Raw genomic sequence first — 20,659 nt, 5'->3', positions numbered from 1 at the left:
TGTCAGGGTTGCTCTGGGAACTAGAATGTATATCACAGGTATGATGCTGCGATATCATTTCTGATACAGAAAGATGTCCGTGGTTTCTCCTGTATTCTATACCCTCAGATTCCACTAAGTAGGATCTTGGCTTGACACATATACCTCTGATTTGACCAATTTGATCAACGCCTTTTATCGTTTGCATCCTCACTGTCTCTCCTTCTTTTAATGGATGAAGAAATCTGCTCATTTTATCATAGCTGGACTTCTGATAAGAATGCTTCTTAAAAAGTTGGGCTTTGATTGCTCTGTTGTTTTTAACATTATGCACCAACAAACTAGAACTGATAGGCAAGGTTGTTTTGGTTTGCCTAGATAGAAGTCTCTGAGCAGGCGAGCCAATTAGATTCTCAGGGGGTATACTTCTGAGATAAAGTAAAATCAAGAAGATATCAGTATTGTCACACTTTGACATCTCTGGTAATTGCTTTGCACTATGTACTGCATATTTAGCAAGGCCATTTGACTGTGGGTATTCAGGACTACTGGTAACATGCATAAAGTCCTACTCTTTTACAAGTCTCTGAAGCAATTGACTGTTAAACTGAGAACCATTGTCAGAAATAACTTTGTGTAGGCTAAAATGAACTAAGAAACGTTTCATCTTAGCAATAACAGCACTGGATGTTAGGTTAGGTATCAAATCGATCTCAAACTAGTTCAAATAAGCATAAGAGTCTATCAACACTAAGTAATGCTGATTATTCCACTCAAATATGCCAATTTCTACTGTTGTCCAAGGTAGTTCAGGAATCTGGCTTAGCTGAAGTGGCTACTTTTGCAAATCTGGCTTAGTACTGTTGCACACTGAACAAGAAGAAACCAGTTTATAAATGTCTTTCAACAGAAAAGGTCAAAATACTAGTCCTCTTGCCCTTCTTTTGGAACAATTGGAAGCTGGGTGGCCACGATGCAAAATCTGAATGTATTCACGCAGTAAGGAAGTAGGAACAGCAACTTTTATACCTTTGAAAATTATACCATCTTCCATCAGCATCTCATCTTTGTATGGGAAGTAAGGTTGTATTCCTGGCAGTACACAGGATTACTTTAATGTCCATTTTAGATTGATGAAGTGGTTGAGCTTTCGCAAAATTGGATAACTATTTGTATTATTTCTCAGCTCATCAAGTCTTGTGGTAGAAAAATGATGCACTTCCATGACATCAAAGAAAAATTCTCTGCATCAAGCTGTTCCGTGGTAATTCTGGGTGATCTGGATAAGATATTAGCCAGATAAAGAAGTTTACCTTTTGTATAGACAATTTTGAAATTGTACTTTTGCAATTTAGCTTCATTCTTTGTAGTCTTGCTGGAACTGAATACATAGGCTTCTTTAAAGTAGACTAGAGATTGATGGTCAGTTTCTATCTGGATAGCTTGGCCATAAATATAATCATTGAACTTTGAACATATGAAAACAATTGCCAAAACTTCCTTCTCAATTTGAGCATACTGCATCTTAGTTTCGGTAAGAGTTCTAGATGCACAGGCAACAGGTCTGCCCTCTCGAAGAATAACTGCACCAAGACTGAACTTTAAAGCATAACAGGAAAGAACTACTGTTTTGTGGACATCATAGTATCCCAATGTAGGTGGGTTAGCAATTTGATGTTTGAGGTTATCAAATGCTCTCAGGTGTTGTTCCAACCATGACCAGGTAACGTTTTTGCGTATCAGCTCTCTTAAAGGTGCTGATAACTCACTAAAGTCACAGATACATTTGCCCAAACAGATAACCACATGAAGAAAACGCTGTAGGGCTTGGACATTGTCTGGAGCTGGCATCTCAAGGATGGATGCTTGCTTAGAAGGATCTGGTCGTAAGCCAGTATTGGTAAATAAATGACCTACATAACTAACTTCTGGTAGTCTGAATTTGCACTTCAGGGGACTGAGCTATAAGTTCACTTCACTCGCTCTCCCCATAACTTCCCTGAGGTTTCTGTCATTCTCTGCTTCACCCTTGCATCCAACCAGTAAATCATCAACTATTATTGCACATGGGTAGCCTGACAAAATTTGCTCCATTGAACGCTGAAAGACTTCACTGGCAGAATTTATTCCAAAAGCCATCCTGATGAATCTATATCTACCAAATGGGGTACTGATTGTCATCAGTAGTGAAGATTTGCAATCAAGCGTTACTTGCCAAAATGAACTCTTTGCATCTAAGACAGAAAAAACAATGGCATTTAGCATGAGGGCAGCAACCTCCTCAACTGTAGGCATAGGATGATGAGGTCTTTTTAATGCCTTATTCAAGTCTCTTGGGTCAATGCATATTCTGATTTCATCTGAATTTTACTTATGAGCAGCTATCACAGAAGACACCCACTCAGTTGGTACTGTTACTGGACAAATCACACCTTGCTGCACCATTTTGTCTAACTGGACCTTGACTTTGTCCTGCATAGCTATTGGAACTCTTCTTGCTGGTCTGACCATATACAACTGGAAGTTTGCCTAGGTTGCCATCAAAGACATCATCATACTCTGATAAAATAGTATCACTGAAGCTGGAACTGTGACGTGCTTACATGACATACTTCTTTGGTAAGGGAAGGCAGTTTCATTCTGTATGTCTGAGACCCAATAATGACTGCACAGGTCTTTGGACTACATAAAAGTGCAAGCTGTAGCTATTCCCAGCCAAATAGTATGAAAGCATTACTGAGCCTTCAGTTTTAATTTCTTCACCCTCCATATGCAACAAGCTACAGTTGGCAAAATTAAGTTGCTCACCAGCTCTCACTTTAACAAATTCTGCTGACATTACATTACACTTTGTACCAGTGTCTACTTTGAGTTCTGTGGGTTTACCATTGATTAGGACAGTACAAAATACTTCGTTCTTTGCCAACAAATCTACTGCATTAACCTTCTCACTGGCCACTGATACACCATCTACATATAAAGTAGGTTGCAGCTCTCTACATGATAAATTGCTTTTCCAGGTGGCCTTTCTTAATAACTGAATGAGGGTTGCTTGATTTTACAAAACTTTTGAAAGTGGTTCCATTTTTTATACTTGTGCCATTGCTGACCAAATGTTATGCACTTCTCTCTTTTAGACTCATGATTGGCTGCACAATTACGAGAGTTAACGATAAGACTTGTCTTGGGTTTTGGTGACTCAACCTTATACTGTACTGACCATTCCATTTTTATTGAGCTAGTCTTGGAATTTGACAGCTACCAGATCTCCCTGCCAAATCCACAGTGGTTGCAGCTGCCATGTGCTTAGGCCAGGTTCTGCTTGCCACGTGTTGCGTGCTGTCTACATTTGCTCTAGAGACTGTTGAAACCATGCTCTTATCACATGCAAACATACTTGTGTGCCTTTCTTTGAGCTCATGGATTTGACAAATCTCTATGGCTTTGCTTCATGTTAAATCACTGTCATGAAGCAAAATCTTTCTCACTGCAGCACTATTAACACCACACACAGGCCTGTCCTTTACTAAATCGTCTTTCAAGTCACCAAATCTGCATGTTTTGGCTTTATTTCTCAAGTTAGTGATAAAAGCTGCAAAAGTTTCACCTGGCTTTTAGTTTGTTGTATGAAATACATTCCTCTCCAATGTAACATTTGTCTGGGGATTGCAAATTTCTCTAAATTTATGTTTTAAGCACTCAGGGTTCTCCCTTGATTCAGCCAGTACCACAATATGGTATTTTTCCCCCTCTCCTGCATATGCTTCTGGTGCATACACAAATTAATGCTTTCTTTCAATAGCCTCTGACCCAGCTAAGTTAAGCAAAAGTAATGCCCTTCTCCATGCATCTTTGTCAGAAAAAGCTGCTTGTATGAAAATATCATATTCTTGCTTGAATACTCTCCAATTCTCTGCTATAATATGATCAAACACAAGTGGACTAGGTTTGCGAAATGCCTCTGCCATCTCAACATGCAGTAATAAAGGTGCTTGAAATCATGTAAGAGCATGCACACAAATATATATGCCAGAACTTTATACCAGTACTTGTAATTATGCCCAATAGCACAACAAACTCTTTGAAATAACTGCACTTTGCCAAATAAGTCTCTGTATCACAAGAACACTTTAAAATCACTGTATGTGAAACCACTCCTTATCAGTTTAAGAAATATTTCAAAATGACTGTACTTTGTAAATAAACTGTACACAGTGGAGAAAGCTCAAGATAAGAATCACTTTGAGATGAATGCATTTTGCAAATAAACTGTATACAGCAGAAGAACCTTTCAAAATGGCTGTTCTTTGTGAAATAACTCTGTACAGTGTAAGAAACACTTTGAAATGGCAGCACTCTGTGAATAAATGTACACAGCACAAGAAACTTTTCAAGATGGCTGTACTTTGACTGCACTTAACTGTACTTTGCACACAGCAAACTCTTTGAACTAATTGCACCGTAATAAAGCAAATACTCTCAAACACTGCACACTCTAAATTACTTCAAACAAATCTAGTTATGCTTTGAATGGCTTTGAGCAATGGAAAATAGTAGCTTGTGTCCAAGACATGGTCTTTTACTAAAAAAAATGCAGTTGCCTTGCTCTTTAAGCTCAATTTGCCCTTTTAATGTACTTGTTATGCCCTTCTAATCTTTATGTTTTTCTTATGCCTGTTTTACTTTAAACTTGGTCATTATGCAAGCCATTTCTGAGTCACATATGAATATCTCTGCTAGTTTTATCAAATATTGCAGTTTTGAACATTTTGTTTAATAATAATGGGGTTTGGTGCCTTTCATTGATTAATAATATGTTTTGTGCTACTTTGATTAATAATGCGTTCTGTGCCTTACAAAACTTCCATTTTATTGTCTTTGCCAAATAAATCATTTGTGCAGTTTTCATTCCCTTAAGTTTTTTTCTGCCCCCCCCCTTTTTTTTGTCTGAGTTCCATTTCACTCAGCCTGCTTAATCTGCCTTCACCTTCAGATCTGCACCTCATGGCTTAAAGAAGTTGTTCTCTTAATCCCGGTTCTGATACCATGTCACTCGTCTGGTCATTATAAAACAAATGAACATTCATGGGTTCAGTTCAAGCAGCTTCATTACATACAAACACATCAGAAATGAGGCTTTGTAACTTAAACTTAAATAAATGTATAAACAGGCTGACTACACTTAAATAAATGTATAAACAGGCTGACTACAACACACATACATGTTAACACTCTGTCTGTTCTCCCAAAATGACACTGCTGTCTGCCTGCGCTCACTATTTATATGCACATGCTTACTTCTGGAAATGTATCTTAAAGGCATATACACATGGTCTGATCTATACAGACACTGGTCATCTCTTAGCAGTCTGTAGGATACTGACACAAGATAGCAAAAAATGGGTGATGATAGCAATGAAGAGTTCCACAAATGTGCAGCAGGAAAGAAGCTTTAATATAAAACTTTAAAGAGCAGATAAAAACAACTCGATAAGCGCTTTCATATAATACAAGACTTCCTCAGATAATTAAAACACATAACACTCATTGTTTAGATCCCTCTCCATTTAACATGTCAGTTCACCTCTGACCAATCAGGTGCAAGATATTGTTCACGCCCTCCTATATGCTTAACCCTGAATGTCACTGTAGTTGCCATAAAGGGATAATTTTAATAACCGTTTATGGACCTCTTCCTGATGTACCAGTTTGTCGTGCTTTTATTGAGGTTTGTCAAGCTCTTTACTAAGTCAGTTTGTAGGTATATGTCCAGGAAGATATACAAATCTAAGGGACACAATAGTTTTCCTAGATATGTGAGGTATTTCAGGTGATACAGCATAACCATGAGCTGCATCTTTTGTCTTAAACTTCTTGTTTTATTTTACCATTTTCAAAATGTTCCAGTGGTGATAGTTCAAAGTCAATGCCATGCTTACAATGATATTAAAGTGTTCTGCTTGACTGTCAGCATCATATCTGCTAATGTTTGCATGGCTTCAGGTTTGCTGATATTTGATAAGACACTGCAGTATAAGAAAACCAGAAGTCCTGCTAAGCTATCAGACAGAAGTAGAGTGACCTTTTTGTTTGATAGACTGTATATGCATTAATTTCCAGACGTTTGTATATTGTAATATGTAATCAGGAGGCCTGACATCCAAAGTGCCTGTGAAAAATTCCCATAATGTACTTATCTATTATGAAGTACAGTATGTTTGTGGTTTTAAGGTATAACTGGCTGACCAGTAATGTTCAGACCTTATTTGATTTTTAGTCAATGATGCTTTCCTGCAATTAAATAAATGTAATTTACATTCAGGAAATCTGTGTAGCATAGAATCTGTGAATGAATATGCATACATACACACACACACGAAAAAATTAATTTATGAAGGATGGTGCTGCATGCTGTGCTGCACTGGAACTTGCTGGAGCCAAAGTCTTCTCAAGACACAAAGTCTTGTTGGCTGTTTACTGCTGAATCAAAGCCTGGTTATCACATAGAGTTTTGCATGACTATTTGCAATCTGTTTAAAACACAGAACCTCGCATCCTGCACTGACGAAAAATATATTTTGCAGCACAATACTATTTTACACTAAGCGCCGTTACTAATAAATAAATTATTCTTGTAACAAACGTACTCTTTTGTCAGTTTATAGCATAAATGTGCAAAGATTTTACTCTTGATTAGTATGGAAGATTATAACTGCTTCTCCAATGCAGTACCTCGGGACAAGTGTGTTCCTACCAATACCTCTAACATAGCTTGATTTACAGTTCTTATATACTCTTTTAGTCATGCACATTAGATCCTGTTTTTCCTCTTGGTATCTTTTTTGGCCTTTTGTAGGAAATTACGTAATGTCTGTTTTTAGACTTTTCTATTGTCCTTCTGTGAAACCATAATTGTAAGAACTTCTGCTGATGTGAGAATGAAGGCAATATTTGTCTTTCAGAATTGTTTTCTTGCTGATTCTATCAAATTCTTTGATACTGTGGAAGAACATGTTTTTGAAGGAAACAGCTTGTACTAAAAAGCCATGTCCATTGTAAAAGAGCACATCAGACTTTTTTCTGATATTGTGACAAACATGTCTTTCAGGAAATATTTGTTTCCATTAATAGATGTTTGTAAGGCAACATCTGAGAGACCAAGTCAAACTGTTCTGCTTTTGAGGAAAAAACATGTCCATTTATAAACAACTTTATAAGAGAGCACGTATTGCTGAGTTTATAAAAAGCATGTCTATTAATAGATATAGTCAGAGCTAAGTCACACTACGAATATGGATGCTGACTACATATTAAGCTCTATTTCTACATTTAAGCAAGATTTATTGTTGTTGTTGTATCTTTCGGCTTTTCCCGGTTAGGGGTCACCACAGCGGAACTCCGGTCCGCTAATGATTGGCAGTAGATTTTTACGTACCGAGTTGCCAGCCCTGATGTGCAACCTTCAACGAAGGTACGCTCATTCATGCATGTCTCCACACAGAAGATGCTGTAGCTGAGAATCGAACAGGACAATGTCTTATTGTGAGGCGACAATGCTACCGCAGCACCACCACCGCGGTTAAGCAAGATTTATTGTATGCCTCATTTATTTTGCATTTTTATACCAGAATTGATTTTAACCTTTAGCTCACTCTAACAAAACCCACACACACGCGGATATATATATATATATATATATATATATATATATATATATATATATATATATATATATATATATATATATATATATATATATATATATATATATATATATATATATCATAAAAAACAATGTCAATGAGGTAACTAGGCACAACTCCTTCTGCTATTAAAACAAGGACGTATTTATTATAAAAAAATAAAACAATATGTAAGCGCTATCGCTAAAATAGCTTCATCAGACCTTCAACCAAATAATCAACCATATACTACATTTATAGTGCTTTTCAAAAACTCTTAACCACTAAAAGCACTATAAATGTGTTATATGGCTGATTATTTGGTCGAAGGTCTGATGAAGTTATTTTAGTGAAAGCACTTGCCTATTGTTTTATTTTTTATAATAAATACGTCCTTGTTTTAATAGCAGAAGGAGTTGTGCCTGGTTACCTCATTGCCATCGTTTTTTATGAATCATTGACTTTTTATTTTCTTGGCTACGAGGTATTTGTCCCTTGGCGTGTGGACTGTTCTATATATATATATAGCTATCATATACACACATACACACATACAAATAATATCATAATTAGTAAAGATATTATTAGCACACTCACATGCACAAACATATATATATATATATATATATATATATATATATATATACCTTTATCTATACCTGTATATCTATATCTATATATATATATATATATATATATATATATATATATATATATGGCTACAATTGATTTGCGATGCATTTCATTGGTGTTTGAAGTTGCAGAATTATATTATAGTCAAACTACTTGAATTCAACTTAGTATAATTTCAGGAATTATCCTCTTTTTCCATAACTGTGTGACAGTGGAGTTAATATAGTTAATAAAGTTAATATAGTTAATTTCTGGGGATGTGGGGCAGATCCCTTAGTTTTGCAGGCTTGGGAGGAGAAGCTCCACGCCATGAAAAAGCAAATTTTCTGGTTCTTTTAAATGATCAGAAATGAAACTTACTTTCATTTATGATCACCTTAGTTCATTTGTGTTTTGAGAAGGTGATCGATGATGAAGTTTCATAACCATACACCGATATAGCTAATATATCAAGGGTTATGGATGGATGGGTGGATGGCTGGATGGGTGGATTAATTCACATGATTATGATAAAATAGCCATTCTCCCTCTCTCTCTTTCTGTCTCTTTTTTTAATGCAGATTGACAAATTTCATCATGATTTCCATGTCTATGCTATAAAATGTTTACATGAAAGGAATACTGAAACAAATATACATTCCCAATGGGAATTACATAAATGCATTATTATTCACACAGTCTACTCCTCCATGTATAAATATGATTAAGTTTGATGAGAATGGCCTCTTAGTGCAGTAACACTGTCTTTTGTATAAAAATAGGGAATGCGAGAACTACTGACAAAATATAAAGATTATTGTGATTACTGGCAACTATAATTATGGGATACAGAATATAAGCTCGTTACAGAGAGCTACATATTTAATTGATTCTGCTCGCAGTTCGTTTAGACTTGACTTTCTTTAAATGGTTACTGTCTGTGGTAGACAGAAGCATCCTTGCAGCACACAGCAGGACTGTCTGCTTGAGCATCCCTTTAATAAGTGAAGGAAAATGACATACTAAATTACATTATTTCTTTTCAAAAAGAATGATAAAAATGCTCTTAGCATGTTACTCTGTGTAAGGGAGGTAAAGTAGGCGATATGCTATTTAGGCGTAGCTTCCACTCCCATGATAAAATAAGGATAATTAATTGTACATGTCTGAGTATTGTTATTTCATGAACATATTCATTCTAATAATGACATATTGTACCACAATCCAGATTTTAGAATGAATGAGTGTTTTATTTTAATCACAGTACTGAAAAATACCAGAACCTTAAACACTGACATTAAATTCCAAGATGGAAGTAGACTTATTTGTTTAAAAATTAATACTCTTAAAACACTCTTCTTAGTAAAAATGGAATAGAGATAACACAAACCTAAGTTTAACAAAGCAGTGAGACATTCAACAAAGACTAATTATTTAAAATTCGAATAATAAAGAGATGGACTTGTACAGTAATGTGGCCTCTATTTTTGTGGAAAAAAAGAGATGTGGTCAGAAATATAATCTCAGTGCATTGCTGATTTTCTGTAATAGAAATGAAAATATATACCAAACCAATTTTAGGTTACACTGAGATGTATTACAAACATCAGTGCAGTTGCTTCTGTGTATTACACATTCTTCTCTTCTCCCTTTCTATGGGGGGATTCTACCTCTTTATTTTATCTTCATATGTCCAAGATTATCAAAAAGTCTTTACAGTAACAAATAATTTTAAGTAAAACTTTACAATTTGTGCATGCTGATAATATTGTACTACATACAAATTCCTGTACTAAGGAAAATATTCATTTACATCCTGCATAACTGTTATTTTTAATCAAAGCTGTTTGTAAATGATGTAACTGACGTCAACGATGTTGGAATAATGGAATGTTCCTCATGAGTGAAACTGACTGTGAATGATGAAACAAGGCAAATGATGGCTATGATGTCTGCATAATAGACCTCCACTGAAACAATGCACTGATCAATCAGACTTTCCTGGTAAGCAAATGCCAATAAATAAGTAAAAAATTAATTTTTATGTGCTTAGTTATTTTAATACAGTCATATCTCTTTGAATATTGCAAGTAGCTTACCATGGTCTTCTGCGAACATCATACAGGTCAATCTTTGGAGTATCGTTTTCTTTTACCCATGGAGATCCTTAAAACAAAACATATTTTTCAGATTACAGAAGCCATTTTGCAAAACAATCCCATATATATATATATATATATATATATATATATATATATATATATATATATATATATATATATATATACATATTAAAAAAAATGTTATTGCATTTTGATGTTACAACAGTCAAACATGAAATATTGTTTTGCACATACAGGCAGCGTTGCAACATTGTTATTAAATGTGGCAGTCATATGTTTCCTAAGAAGTCATGTTTTAAAATTAAAAAGGCAAAAAAGTTTATAGAATCTAATGCCAAATTTACAGCTTTTTTTAAAGTCTTGCCACTGCTTACTTTATTGACATTTCAAAAAGGCATTTGTCACTTCTAGATACCTTTTTCCCAGCACCCCCAAATCTCATAGGGCAAGGGGATAAGTCAGATACAATTTTGATCAGCTTAAGCAGTACTCTATATAAAATCATTGACAGAGTCATAATTGAGCTTCTACAAAATGACAAAAGGGGACCTAGTTCTGGTAGATCTGAAACAATGTGCATATATTAAGCTAAGATCTAGCCTTAAGTGTGTGGCATTGCATGAAGAAGTAATAGTAACACGATGGGGAATGACAATCCATGTTGCTTGTGTTGATCTTGCTAAGGCATTTAACAGTATTCTACATACAGAATTAATAACAAACTAATTACTTTAGCTATTAATAATCATTATATAACTCAAAAAGTAAAGCACAGGTTATGGAACAGGACACATCAAATCTGGTTTGGGGATTACCTGTCTATTCTGATGATTATTATTAATGGTGTGCCTGGCGGCTTCTTATGAGGCCACAACTTTTCAGACTATTTTTGTCAAATGTAAAACTGGAAAATAGGCTATGGATAATCAGATGAACCAATGACAGCAAACTCAGCAAAAGATGTAAAAGTCCTACAAGATTGTCCGTTAAAAACACATATCTGGTACAGAAGTAATGGTGTCACATTTAAGGTCAGCTAATGTAAATACATTAGACTTGTTAAAAAGAACATAAAGTGGTATAAAAAACTGGCATAATCTTAAAAAAAAAGAATTAAAGACTGCTGAATAATGGTAGTTAACAATTTAAACTTTGATCAGTATGTTTTTGCAAGTCAAAAAAAAAAAACATACACTGAATCACATCTAATTCTAAAAGTCATGTCTAGTCTCTCTGGGGGTAAACACTGCATTGCCTTATACCTCTATGATCCATCTCATCTTAAAATACAAGACTGAGGTTGCATCCTTTAAACAAACAGCAGATGCAACTTTAAATGGAACAAAGATTTCTTACTGGAAAAAAATCACAGGGTTGCAAATCTGAATTTTTAATATAATTTCATGAATTAACAAAAAGTGTTCTTTCTTATAGATTACTTAGCACTAAAAATAAATGGCAATAACTTTTACAGATAGCTTGCAAAGCACATTAAAAGCATTTCAAGTTTCCCTTTCATTTCACAGTATTATAAGACAAAAATCAATCAATCATTAGCATTCTCAAAAATCATTTTACACATATTGAGACTCTATATATGTATATATGTACATATCTGGATCAATCTATGTATCTATATGTCTAACTATATGTATATAGATACACACAGATACAGACACATTTTATACATATATGTATGTATGATCTATTGTAAATCATTAGTGTAAACTAACAAGATTTAATATATCTGATACAAGTCATTGATTCTGATGCATTCTTGAAAAGGATACATGCGCAATCAGTGTGTTTTACTGCAGAAATACAAGTCACCCTTGCTTCTATACGCTCAAGACCATAAAAATACCAGATGCAATATCGCAAAGTAGTGGAGTTAAGATCAGAATTGCTTATACCACTATCAACTACTCTTGATGGAATACTATCACCCATGATCAATCTAATGAGACAGAAAGAAATGAATCCTCCAGTCTTCTTCCTCCTTTCTTTACACTGCAATGTACCATAGAATGAAGCATCAGTGGAGCACAGCGTAAATGAAAGGATTGCATGGGTATTAACCTTCACTTGCTTTATAATCTACTGAGAAAGCAACATCAACCGATTTTATTTTAAGTGAACGACAATTCCTTCATACTTTCCTCAACAAATTAATTTTGCAGCAGATATCATTTTTGTATGAAATTCTGAATGATTTTCTTTCAATTTTGCCATGAGTCTTTATAGGGATTTAAACTCTACACACATAGTTTTATAATTATTTAGTTAGCAGTTTTAGTCCAGTATTAGATTTAACATATTTTGGTAACACTGGTAGTACTGTGTTAGATTTAATTTACAGCATGGATATATGAAGTAAATTGCAGACATATTTAAATTTGTTTGTAACTAAATCATGTTCCAAGTAATTCCTTCACTTAGTTTTCTGCTGGCAGACTGATACCTGCAGATTGCTACTGGCAATGAACTCATTCAGTTACTTTTTTTCTAGAATATGCAGGCAAGCAACAGAAATTAACTTAATTTACAAAGGATTCTTGGATCGTACCATTTGAGATGTTCATGGGACCTAGCTTTTACCTGCTTGGTATCATGCTAGAGGGTAGGATACCAAGAAAAAAGTAAACAGGTGTTATGCCCTTAGAGCACCTTAGATCATCCTTTCCCTCAACACAGTTACTGTCTACATATTGTCCTTTCATTTCTGTTTCTTCAGTTTCAATAGCTGCAGTTAAAAAACGTGTCAATTTTTTGTTAAATGATCACAGACAAAAAAGTCATATAATGAAAATCTCACTTCTTTGTTTTAGGGCAGGTGAGCTCTGCACTGTTCTAAGCCTTCATAAGCTAAGAAGTACTGCTACATCACAAAGTCAAGTTTGGATGTTACATTATCAGAAAATGAAAAGGGATGGACTCAAGCCAATATCATAAAATTCTTTCAGCAATCTACAGTCTCCATAGAAAAAACAAAGACTTTTCTTGATATACAGTAAACTCAAACCAAGAACCAGCTCCCTCTATACTGTTTTTTTTCTGTTTCAGCTAAAGTATGTGTTTTAGGCCCATGCGCCACTACAATAACCCTATAAGGTGGATCAAACTGGTCTTTAGTTTAGGGATTATAAAAATAGAAGGGACAAGTGGGACCTTTGTTGCCAAGAATCTGTAGGTATCTAAGTGAATTGCACCTTGGAACAAACAGTATTATAAAAAGAAATCTATTTTCTTGTATCCAATATTAATTTAATTCTTAGAAACTATGGTATATGTATCAGCATCATGAAAATATTTCAATTTTACTGAAGTAATCTACCTTGTCCAATACTACACCCCCGTCTTATCAGGCTTCATTATTCTAATCAATTTATTACCCATGAGGGTTTTTAATACAGATCTCTCTTTTAGTTAAACTATTGAAATCTATGCTTATTTTTGTGCAGTGTATAAAGATCTCTCTCACAGCTTTTCTCAAAGTGTGTAACTGTAGGATAAGTGGGGGGTTAAATATACTTTTCTTTTTACAGCTATGAAATGTAATATTTGTTTCCAGTGTTTTTTTCTCAAGGTAGAGTGAGTACATTAATCTTAAGAGTATATAACTCAATTCTAATAACTGTACAAAAATTTTCATAATTGCTATTGGGCACAAAACTGGAATGAAATGAACAAATTTCTATTCTCCCAGTTTTGAAAATCAAAGCAGATAAGGTATGATGGTTCTCGTAATAGAATTTCATTACGCAGTTTGTGGATTGGTTTAATGGTTCACTTACTTCATGATTTTTAGGAAGAGTTTAATTTATTTATTTATTTATTTTCTTACATTTTATATTTAAATCCACATTTTTAAAATATTTATTCCCAAATATATCAAATATGTCCAGCTTTTTTATGTCTTGTGGAATGTTTTTATTTGAAATGTTATTCCGAATTGTATACGTGTCTGTTTCTTTAAATGCATTAATCAAAATTAATTAGTTTTTAAATTTAATTAAAGCACCAAAGTATATAAGTGAGTTGAATGATGGGTAATTGCCTCTGATGACGTTCATTAAGAAGTTGCTACAGGACAAAAGCATGTCACCAATATATAGACTTTTGTTAATCTATTTGTTATTTTATTTCAGATAACATACATTTGGGTTCTGTTTAAGTTGACCAGCTGGTCGTTTTATTAATTTTTTCAGTAGTTGGAGATGGAACAGAGAAAACCAGTATAGAGGGAGCACTATGTGAGATACTTGCTGCATCTTCTAAAAGACATCCACCAGGTTTAGTAGGCATGACCAGTCCTTGACAAAACCAAAGTGGGTTGAGTTCAGTGTCTGAAGATTTCCTATGTCATTATTAGTCATTTCCAAGGTATTTCTTCCCATAGCTTTAGAGGTGAGACTAGACAGACTAATGGATCTGTAGTTCCCAGGATCCATTGATGGTTCACTCTTGTGCAGAGGGATAGCCATTGCAGTCCTCCAGTCACAGGCCACAAAAGCTGTTCTGGGGCTAAGGTTGAAAAGTGTCTTCAGTGGCCCTGAGAGTTCATATTTCAGACTGTTTAGGAGAATTTTGTAAGGGCCCATTGAGGCTGTGCTTTTGGCCTTAAACAGCACATTAAGGACCTGCTCCTTCTTGCTAGTTGGTGAGATTATGTTTGATGATATTTCCCGTGGGGAGGGGGCAGTTGGGGGGATTGGGGGATGAACTGGGAGCTGAATTTGTCATCCAGTAGATTTGCTTTATCTTCCACCTCCATGAATTTGGCTCCATTTACAACTAGTTTAGCAAACTGTTGTGTGCTGCCTTTAAGGTTTTGGACATAGTTAAAGAAAGCCTTATGGTTGTCCTTGACCTAGGAAGTTAACCTATCCCAGTATTGGCTTTGTTGGTCTTAATTTGCCCTCTTAGGTGTCTATTCAGCTTGATGAGAACTTTTTTTATATGTTTTGGGTGTTGTACTTTCTAAGTTTAGTTATGACTTTTTTTTTCCATTATTGTGTATCCTGTTTAACATTTGATTCCACCAGGATGGCTTGTTTTTTAAGTTTGATTTGGACTTATTTCTGCTAGGCACAGCAGCCTCTGTGCAACTATTAAGACGGTTGTGTAGAGTTTCTGTGAACAGTTCCACACAGAACAGAAGTAGTTTACTTTGGAAAAGTTCCTAACAGTTACAGGGTTTACTGGGGTTACAGAATTGATTTTTGATATCACTTTGTAGTCTTACCTCAACAGAGAGCACATGACGATGTGAGGAGGCAGCTTGCTCCCATTTTTGTGAGTGTCAGGTCCAATACGTTTATGCCACTAGTGGGTATATGCAATATGAGATCAAATTGTTTTTGTTAACAAAGTCTAGGAATCTCTCTGTCTGCAAAATTGGGGCCATTTAGGATATCTACTTCTATCGAGGACTAATTGAAGTTGTCCATGAGCATGGTGTTTGGTTGATTATTGAGTGTCTCCAGCAGGTTTAAGTAAGAGCTATGGGTTTCCTGGGTCACAGAGGATGATCTATAACTTGCTAAGATATGGTATGGGACTTTGTCCATGGTAATTTGCACATGCACAATCTCCAGTTCATCATCCTGTTTAACCATCATTGAGGTCTACTTTTTATTTATGGAGATCGAGACCTTTTGTCCTTGCTGGTGTAAATGTGTGGAAGGCACTGAAGTCTTGCACCATTGGGGTGCTCTCTACAGATTTAAACCATGTCTCGGTAACTGCATAGATGTCTGCATTCTCCAAGGTGAAGAGAGATTGGAGGTTTTGGATCTTCCTGTTTAGACTCCTGGCATTCAGCAGTTATACCTTTAGATTGCTTTAGGTAGATTTTGCAATGTTAGAAGGTTTGGCAATTTGGCATTGCCAAAAAAAGGCCCAATGGGAGAGGACAATGTTTTCACCAATATTTGAGAGCCTAGGGAGGGCCGGTGCAGCCCATCACTGGCAATGGGATGTGGCCTATCCCCCATGTCCTACCATGTTGACAAATATTATATCTCACCAAAATGATACCAGAAACTAAGCCAATTTTTAAAGTTAGTCATCTTCGTTCATATCGTAGCTTCATTCTTGGTGAAGGTAGAATTCTGCCTAATGCGAGGCACATAGCAGCCTTTGACACATAGTCCTAGAGCTCCATAATGTCTCTCTTCATATAGTGTTGGTTGTCTCAGGTCATTTACACCTACATGGACTATAACTGAATCACACTTAAATATGTGGTACAATGATTAAGTGCATATGTAGTTTGTCAGGTCCTTTCTCCTGATAAAGAACTGGCCATTATTTTCTCCCTATTCAGCCTGGTGAGATGGACATCAGTATGTTGGACAATAGAGTCTGATATGCCTAGAGTCCTGGGTAGTGTTTTGACTTGCTGTATGGACTTACAGGTACTAAAAAAAAAGATAATCTGAGTAGTAATATCTCTTGTCAATAGAAAAACTACCCTTAGGGCTCTCTAGAGTTTTCCATCTCAGACAGACCAGGCTACCACCTACTGCCACTAGATGGAAATCCTCAGTCCTCTTTGTGTAGAAACACAGAAATGGCTTGCTGGAGGGTAGGGATACACTAACTTGTCTAAAAACTACCTAGATAATGGATAGAGAGCAAGTAAATTAGCAGAAAGGACAATTAGTGGGAAAATGATTTTATTTTCATAGTAAGTACAAGGATACACAAAAATAATTGCAGATATTAATAGCATTGATCTTTACACAGCTTATAGTATTGCTATTATTCAACAAAAGTACTTAGCTTTGGCAGGATGGCACCAGATGCAAGACAAGCACTTCTGAGGCACAGCTCTGTGGAAATGAGTCAAGAGGATCTGTAAATGTGCCGAATACATACAGGCACTAAAAACAAGGTGTCTAATAAGCCATCTGGACAATAAAACTCCTACACTCAGGGCTCTCTAGTACGTTTCCCAATTTAGACAGCCCAAGATACCACTTACTGCCACTACATGGAAAATCCTCAGTCCTTGTAATGTAAAAAATACAAAAAGGAGTGTGCTGGAGTCCAAAAATACACTAAGTAATTCAACAACTAGCCAGATAATGAATTCAGAGAAACTAAATGAGCATAACGGACAATGAGAGGGTAAATGCATTTGTTTTCAAAATAACCACAAGGAAATGCAATAAATAATTCAAGATATCAGCAACAATGTACTTTATACAGCTTATACAAATGTGATTATTCAGTAAAAGTACTTACCTTTGGCTGGATGGCATCAGTTGCAAGACAAATAATTCTCTGAGGAACAGGCGAGGATGCCAAGCATTGCTGAGCTCTGTGCAAATGAGCCAAGGCCATGCAAATTTGCTGAATTTATAAAGGCACTAAAGACAAGCTGACCAAAACAATAAAACAAACACACTACGGGCTCTCTAATGTTTTTTCCAACTTGAATAGCCCAGGCTACCCCCTCTACTATCACTAGATGGAAAATCTTCAGTCCTCTTGATATAGAAACACAGAAAATAATTCACTGAAGTATAAAAAATATACCAATTTATCCAACAGCTAGCTATATAATGAATTGAGAGTGAGTAAATTAGCAGAATGGACAATGAAAGGCAAAAATGCACTTGATTTTTCAAAATATGCCCAAGGGAAGGCAATAAATAATTCAAGATATCAACAGCAGAGTTTATAGAAGTCTGATTACTCAACAAAAGTACTCTGCTTTGGCTGGATGGTACCAGATGCAAGATACACTACTGAGGTTGATTAGTGATCTAATGAATGTACACCTTTCTGCATGCCCAGAGAAACTTGGAAATTGCCACTACTGCTACAGTGGTCACTTACTTTTGATGACCTTAGCAGCAGTTCATTGTAAATGTTAGACAATATATGGCCACCTGCCATCAAGGCATAAGTACCATAAGCTGCACTTACTTGCTATACCATCAGAGACACTGAACTGTTGCCCTTCTCTTTGAATATAACCTTTGACTCCAATCGAAGTGCCAGGAACTCCTGCAGTATAAGAGGTATTAAACTGCACTGCCTACACTAGCTACTGCACTGCCAGTAGTCAGGGAGATTGCTTTCCCCTTGCTCAACTTGCTAGTTAACCATATGCAGCTCATTTGCATAGTTTGTTTATGGTCACCAATAAAGGCAATCACTTCAAAAATACATCTCACGCATACCTACCTATGAACCTATATTGGATGGGAAATAGGAAATTCACCCCTGGGATCACTTCTATGGCTCTTTTCGACAGTGGCACAGGAAAATAATTTTCCTGGGTGGCGAAAGCCACTGTACATTTTTGGCTACGGTTATATAGGCCCTAGGGCCAATAGCCTGGTACCTACCTATGAACAAAGAAAACAACATGCTTTTCTGCTGCAGAACTTGTTACTAAAAATGTCTACCTGTGTCATAGTGCACTCTGTGATAGCCTCATTTCAAATGGATGTTGTGATGCTTTCTCTGCTTTGAGTTAATACTTTTAAGCACTGGTTATGTGCATACAAGTAGTAAGAAAAGTAATAATAACAATACACTGCAGTACCATGTAACTACTGAGAAGGCATAGGTATTGTTATACACAAGCAGACTTCAAAGGATTTTTTCTTGGGAAGATAACAAATGTAGGAGTCATAATGGGGAAGAAAGAGGTAATTAGGAATATGTTTTGAGAGGGTAGTAGATTGGCAGATTTTTAAAAATTTCTTAGAGTACTATGTCAGAAACAACAGGTGTGCAAATGGCTGCAACTAAGGAAATGATTCTTTTGAGCTCTGACACAGGATCTGAACTGCCTGAACATAATAAGGCCTTATTAAGTTTAATTTGATTGGCTGCCAAAAAAAGCAATCACTAGAAGATGGAAATCAAAATCTAAACCAATTGCATTTGAAGTACTGAGTACTGTAAAAGAGATAAAAGAACAAGAAGTGGGATCTTTAGAAAAGAGAAGAAGCAAATTCTGTGGAAATAAATGGAATGTGTGGCAATGATACATGCAGAAAAATGTTCAAGAGGATGAGTGAGGTATAATTAAAGGTAGGAACTGAGCAATTTATGCAACGGTGGACTGAATGACAGTTGGTATATAAACATATAAGTAATGTATGTAAATAAAAAAAAAACATGACAGTGGTTTGTTTTGTTTTCAATTAGTGTATGTGTGCCTGTGTTTAAAAAAAAAAAAAAAAAAAAGGTATGTGCCTTGGTACTGGTCACTGACCCTTCTAACAAATACCTTTATATGTCATATTCCATTATTTGTGGTTTCTATAGCTCTTCATCAGTTTTTAATGTGTCAGTGTCAGCTTTATGGAAAGCATTATACCACTATGTGTTTGGTGGTTTACAAGTGTACAAAGATTGTATGTGGAGAGGTTACTGGATGTCCGTATTATCAAGCATGTGTGCTGTGTGTCACGTTTAAACTGCACACAACCCTGTGTTACACCATGATAGCACTGCAGAACCAAGGCAGAAATGTTTGTTCCCCATGGAGTACTATATCAAGACAAGTAAATGACAGCCCTGCTAAAAGCCAGCAGAGTCATGTGATAAAAGAGAATCAAAAGCAAATTCCTGACATTCTTTCTGCTTCTACATTTAATCTTTTATTTGTGTTTATGGTCAGTTTTGAAGCAACATATAGAGTTTGCTCAATGTTTTTTATGATTTACTACTGTGTTTTGTATAAGTTTAACAAATCTTTATATTTGATGCTGGGAATACTGTTTTTATTGCTATGTCTTTAACAAATGGTAGGTTGCTTTTATTCATTGGGAGGGGTTTTCTATCAATGTCATCACATGATTGCTGAACTTTCTGTGATTGGTTGAGTTTTTATTTTAAATAGTACCTAGACTTTGTGAAACAGAGGTTACTCTGCTTATTAAAGTTGCTTTTATTTATATATATCTATATATATATATATATATATATATATATATATATATATTGTTGTATCTTTTGGCTTTTCCCGGTTAGGGGTCGCCACAGCAGAACTCCGGTCAACTAATGATTGGCCGTAGATTTTTATGTGCCTAGTTGCCAGCCCTGACGCACAACCTTCAACGAAGGTACACCCATTCATGCATGTCTCCACACAGAAGATGCTTTAGCTGAGACTCGAACAGGACAATGTCTTACTGTGAGGCGACAATACTACTGCAGCACCACCACCGCAGTTGAATATATATATATATATATATATATATATATATATATAGTGATTTAAAGCCGTATTAG

The 20,659-nt window shown here is 35.5% G+C and overlaps 1 protein-coding gene across 4 annotated transcripts in view; it reads right to left on the bottom strand.

The window, feature by feature from the left end:
- CACNA2D1 (calcium voltage-gated channel auxiliary subunit alpha2delta 1) overlaps positions 1–20,659 on the bottom strand; it is a 3,475,830-nt gene that overhangs the window by 1,133,278 nt on the left and 2,321,893 nt on the right. For all 4 annotated transcript variants that reach the window (XM_044088264.1, XM_044088265.1, XM_044088266.1 and 1 more), the window contains exon 8: positions 10,373–10,439. In XM_044088264.1, coding sequence (XP_043944199.1) covers positions 10,373–10,439 — 67 coding nt within the window. The remainder of the gene's footprint in view (positions 1–10,372; positions 10,440–20,659) is intronic.

This window comes from Protopterus annectens, chromosome 11.part0 (assembly GCF_019279795.1).
Source record: "Protopterus annectens isolate FY-2018-M chromosome 11.part0, PAN1.0, whole genome shotgun sequence".
NCBI classification, from domain to species: Eukaryota; Metazoa; Chordata; order Ceratodontiformes; family Protopteridae; genus Protopterus; species Protopterus annectens.
Note: the sequence above shows the minus strand (reverse complement) of the source record. Positions and strands in the feature narration are given on the sequence as shown.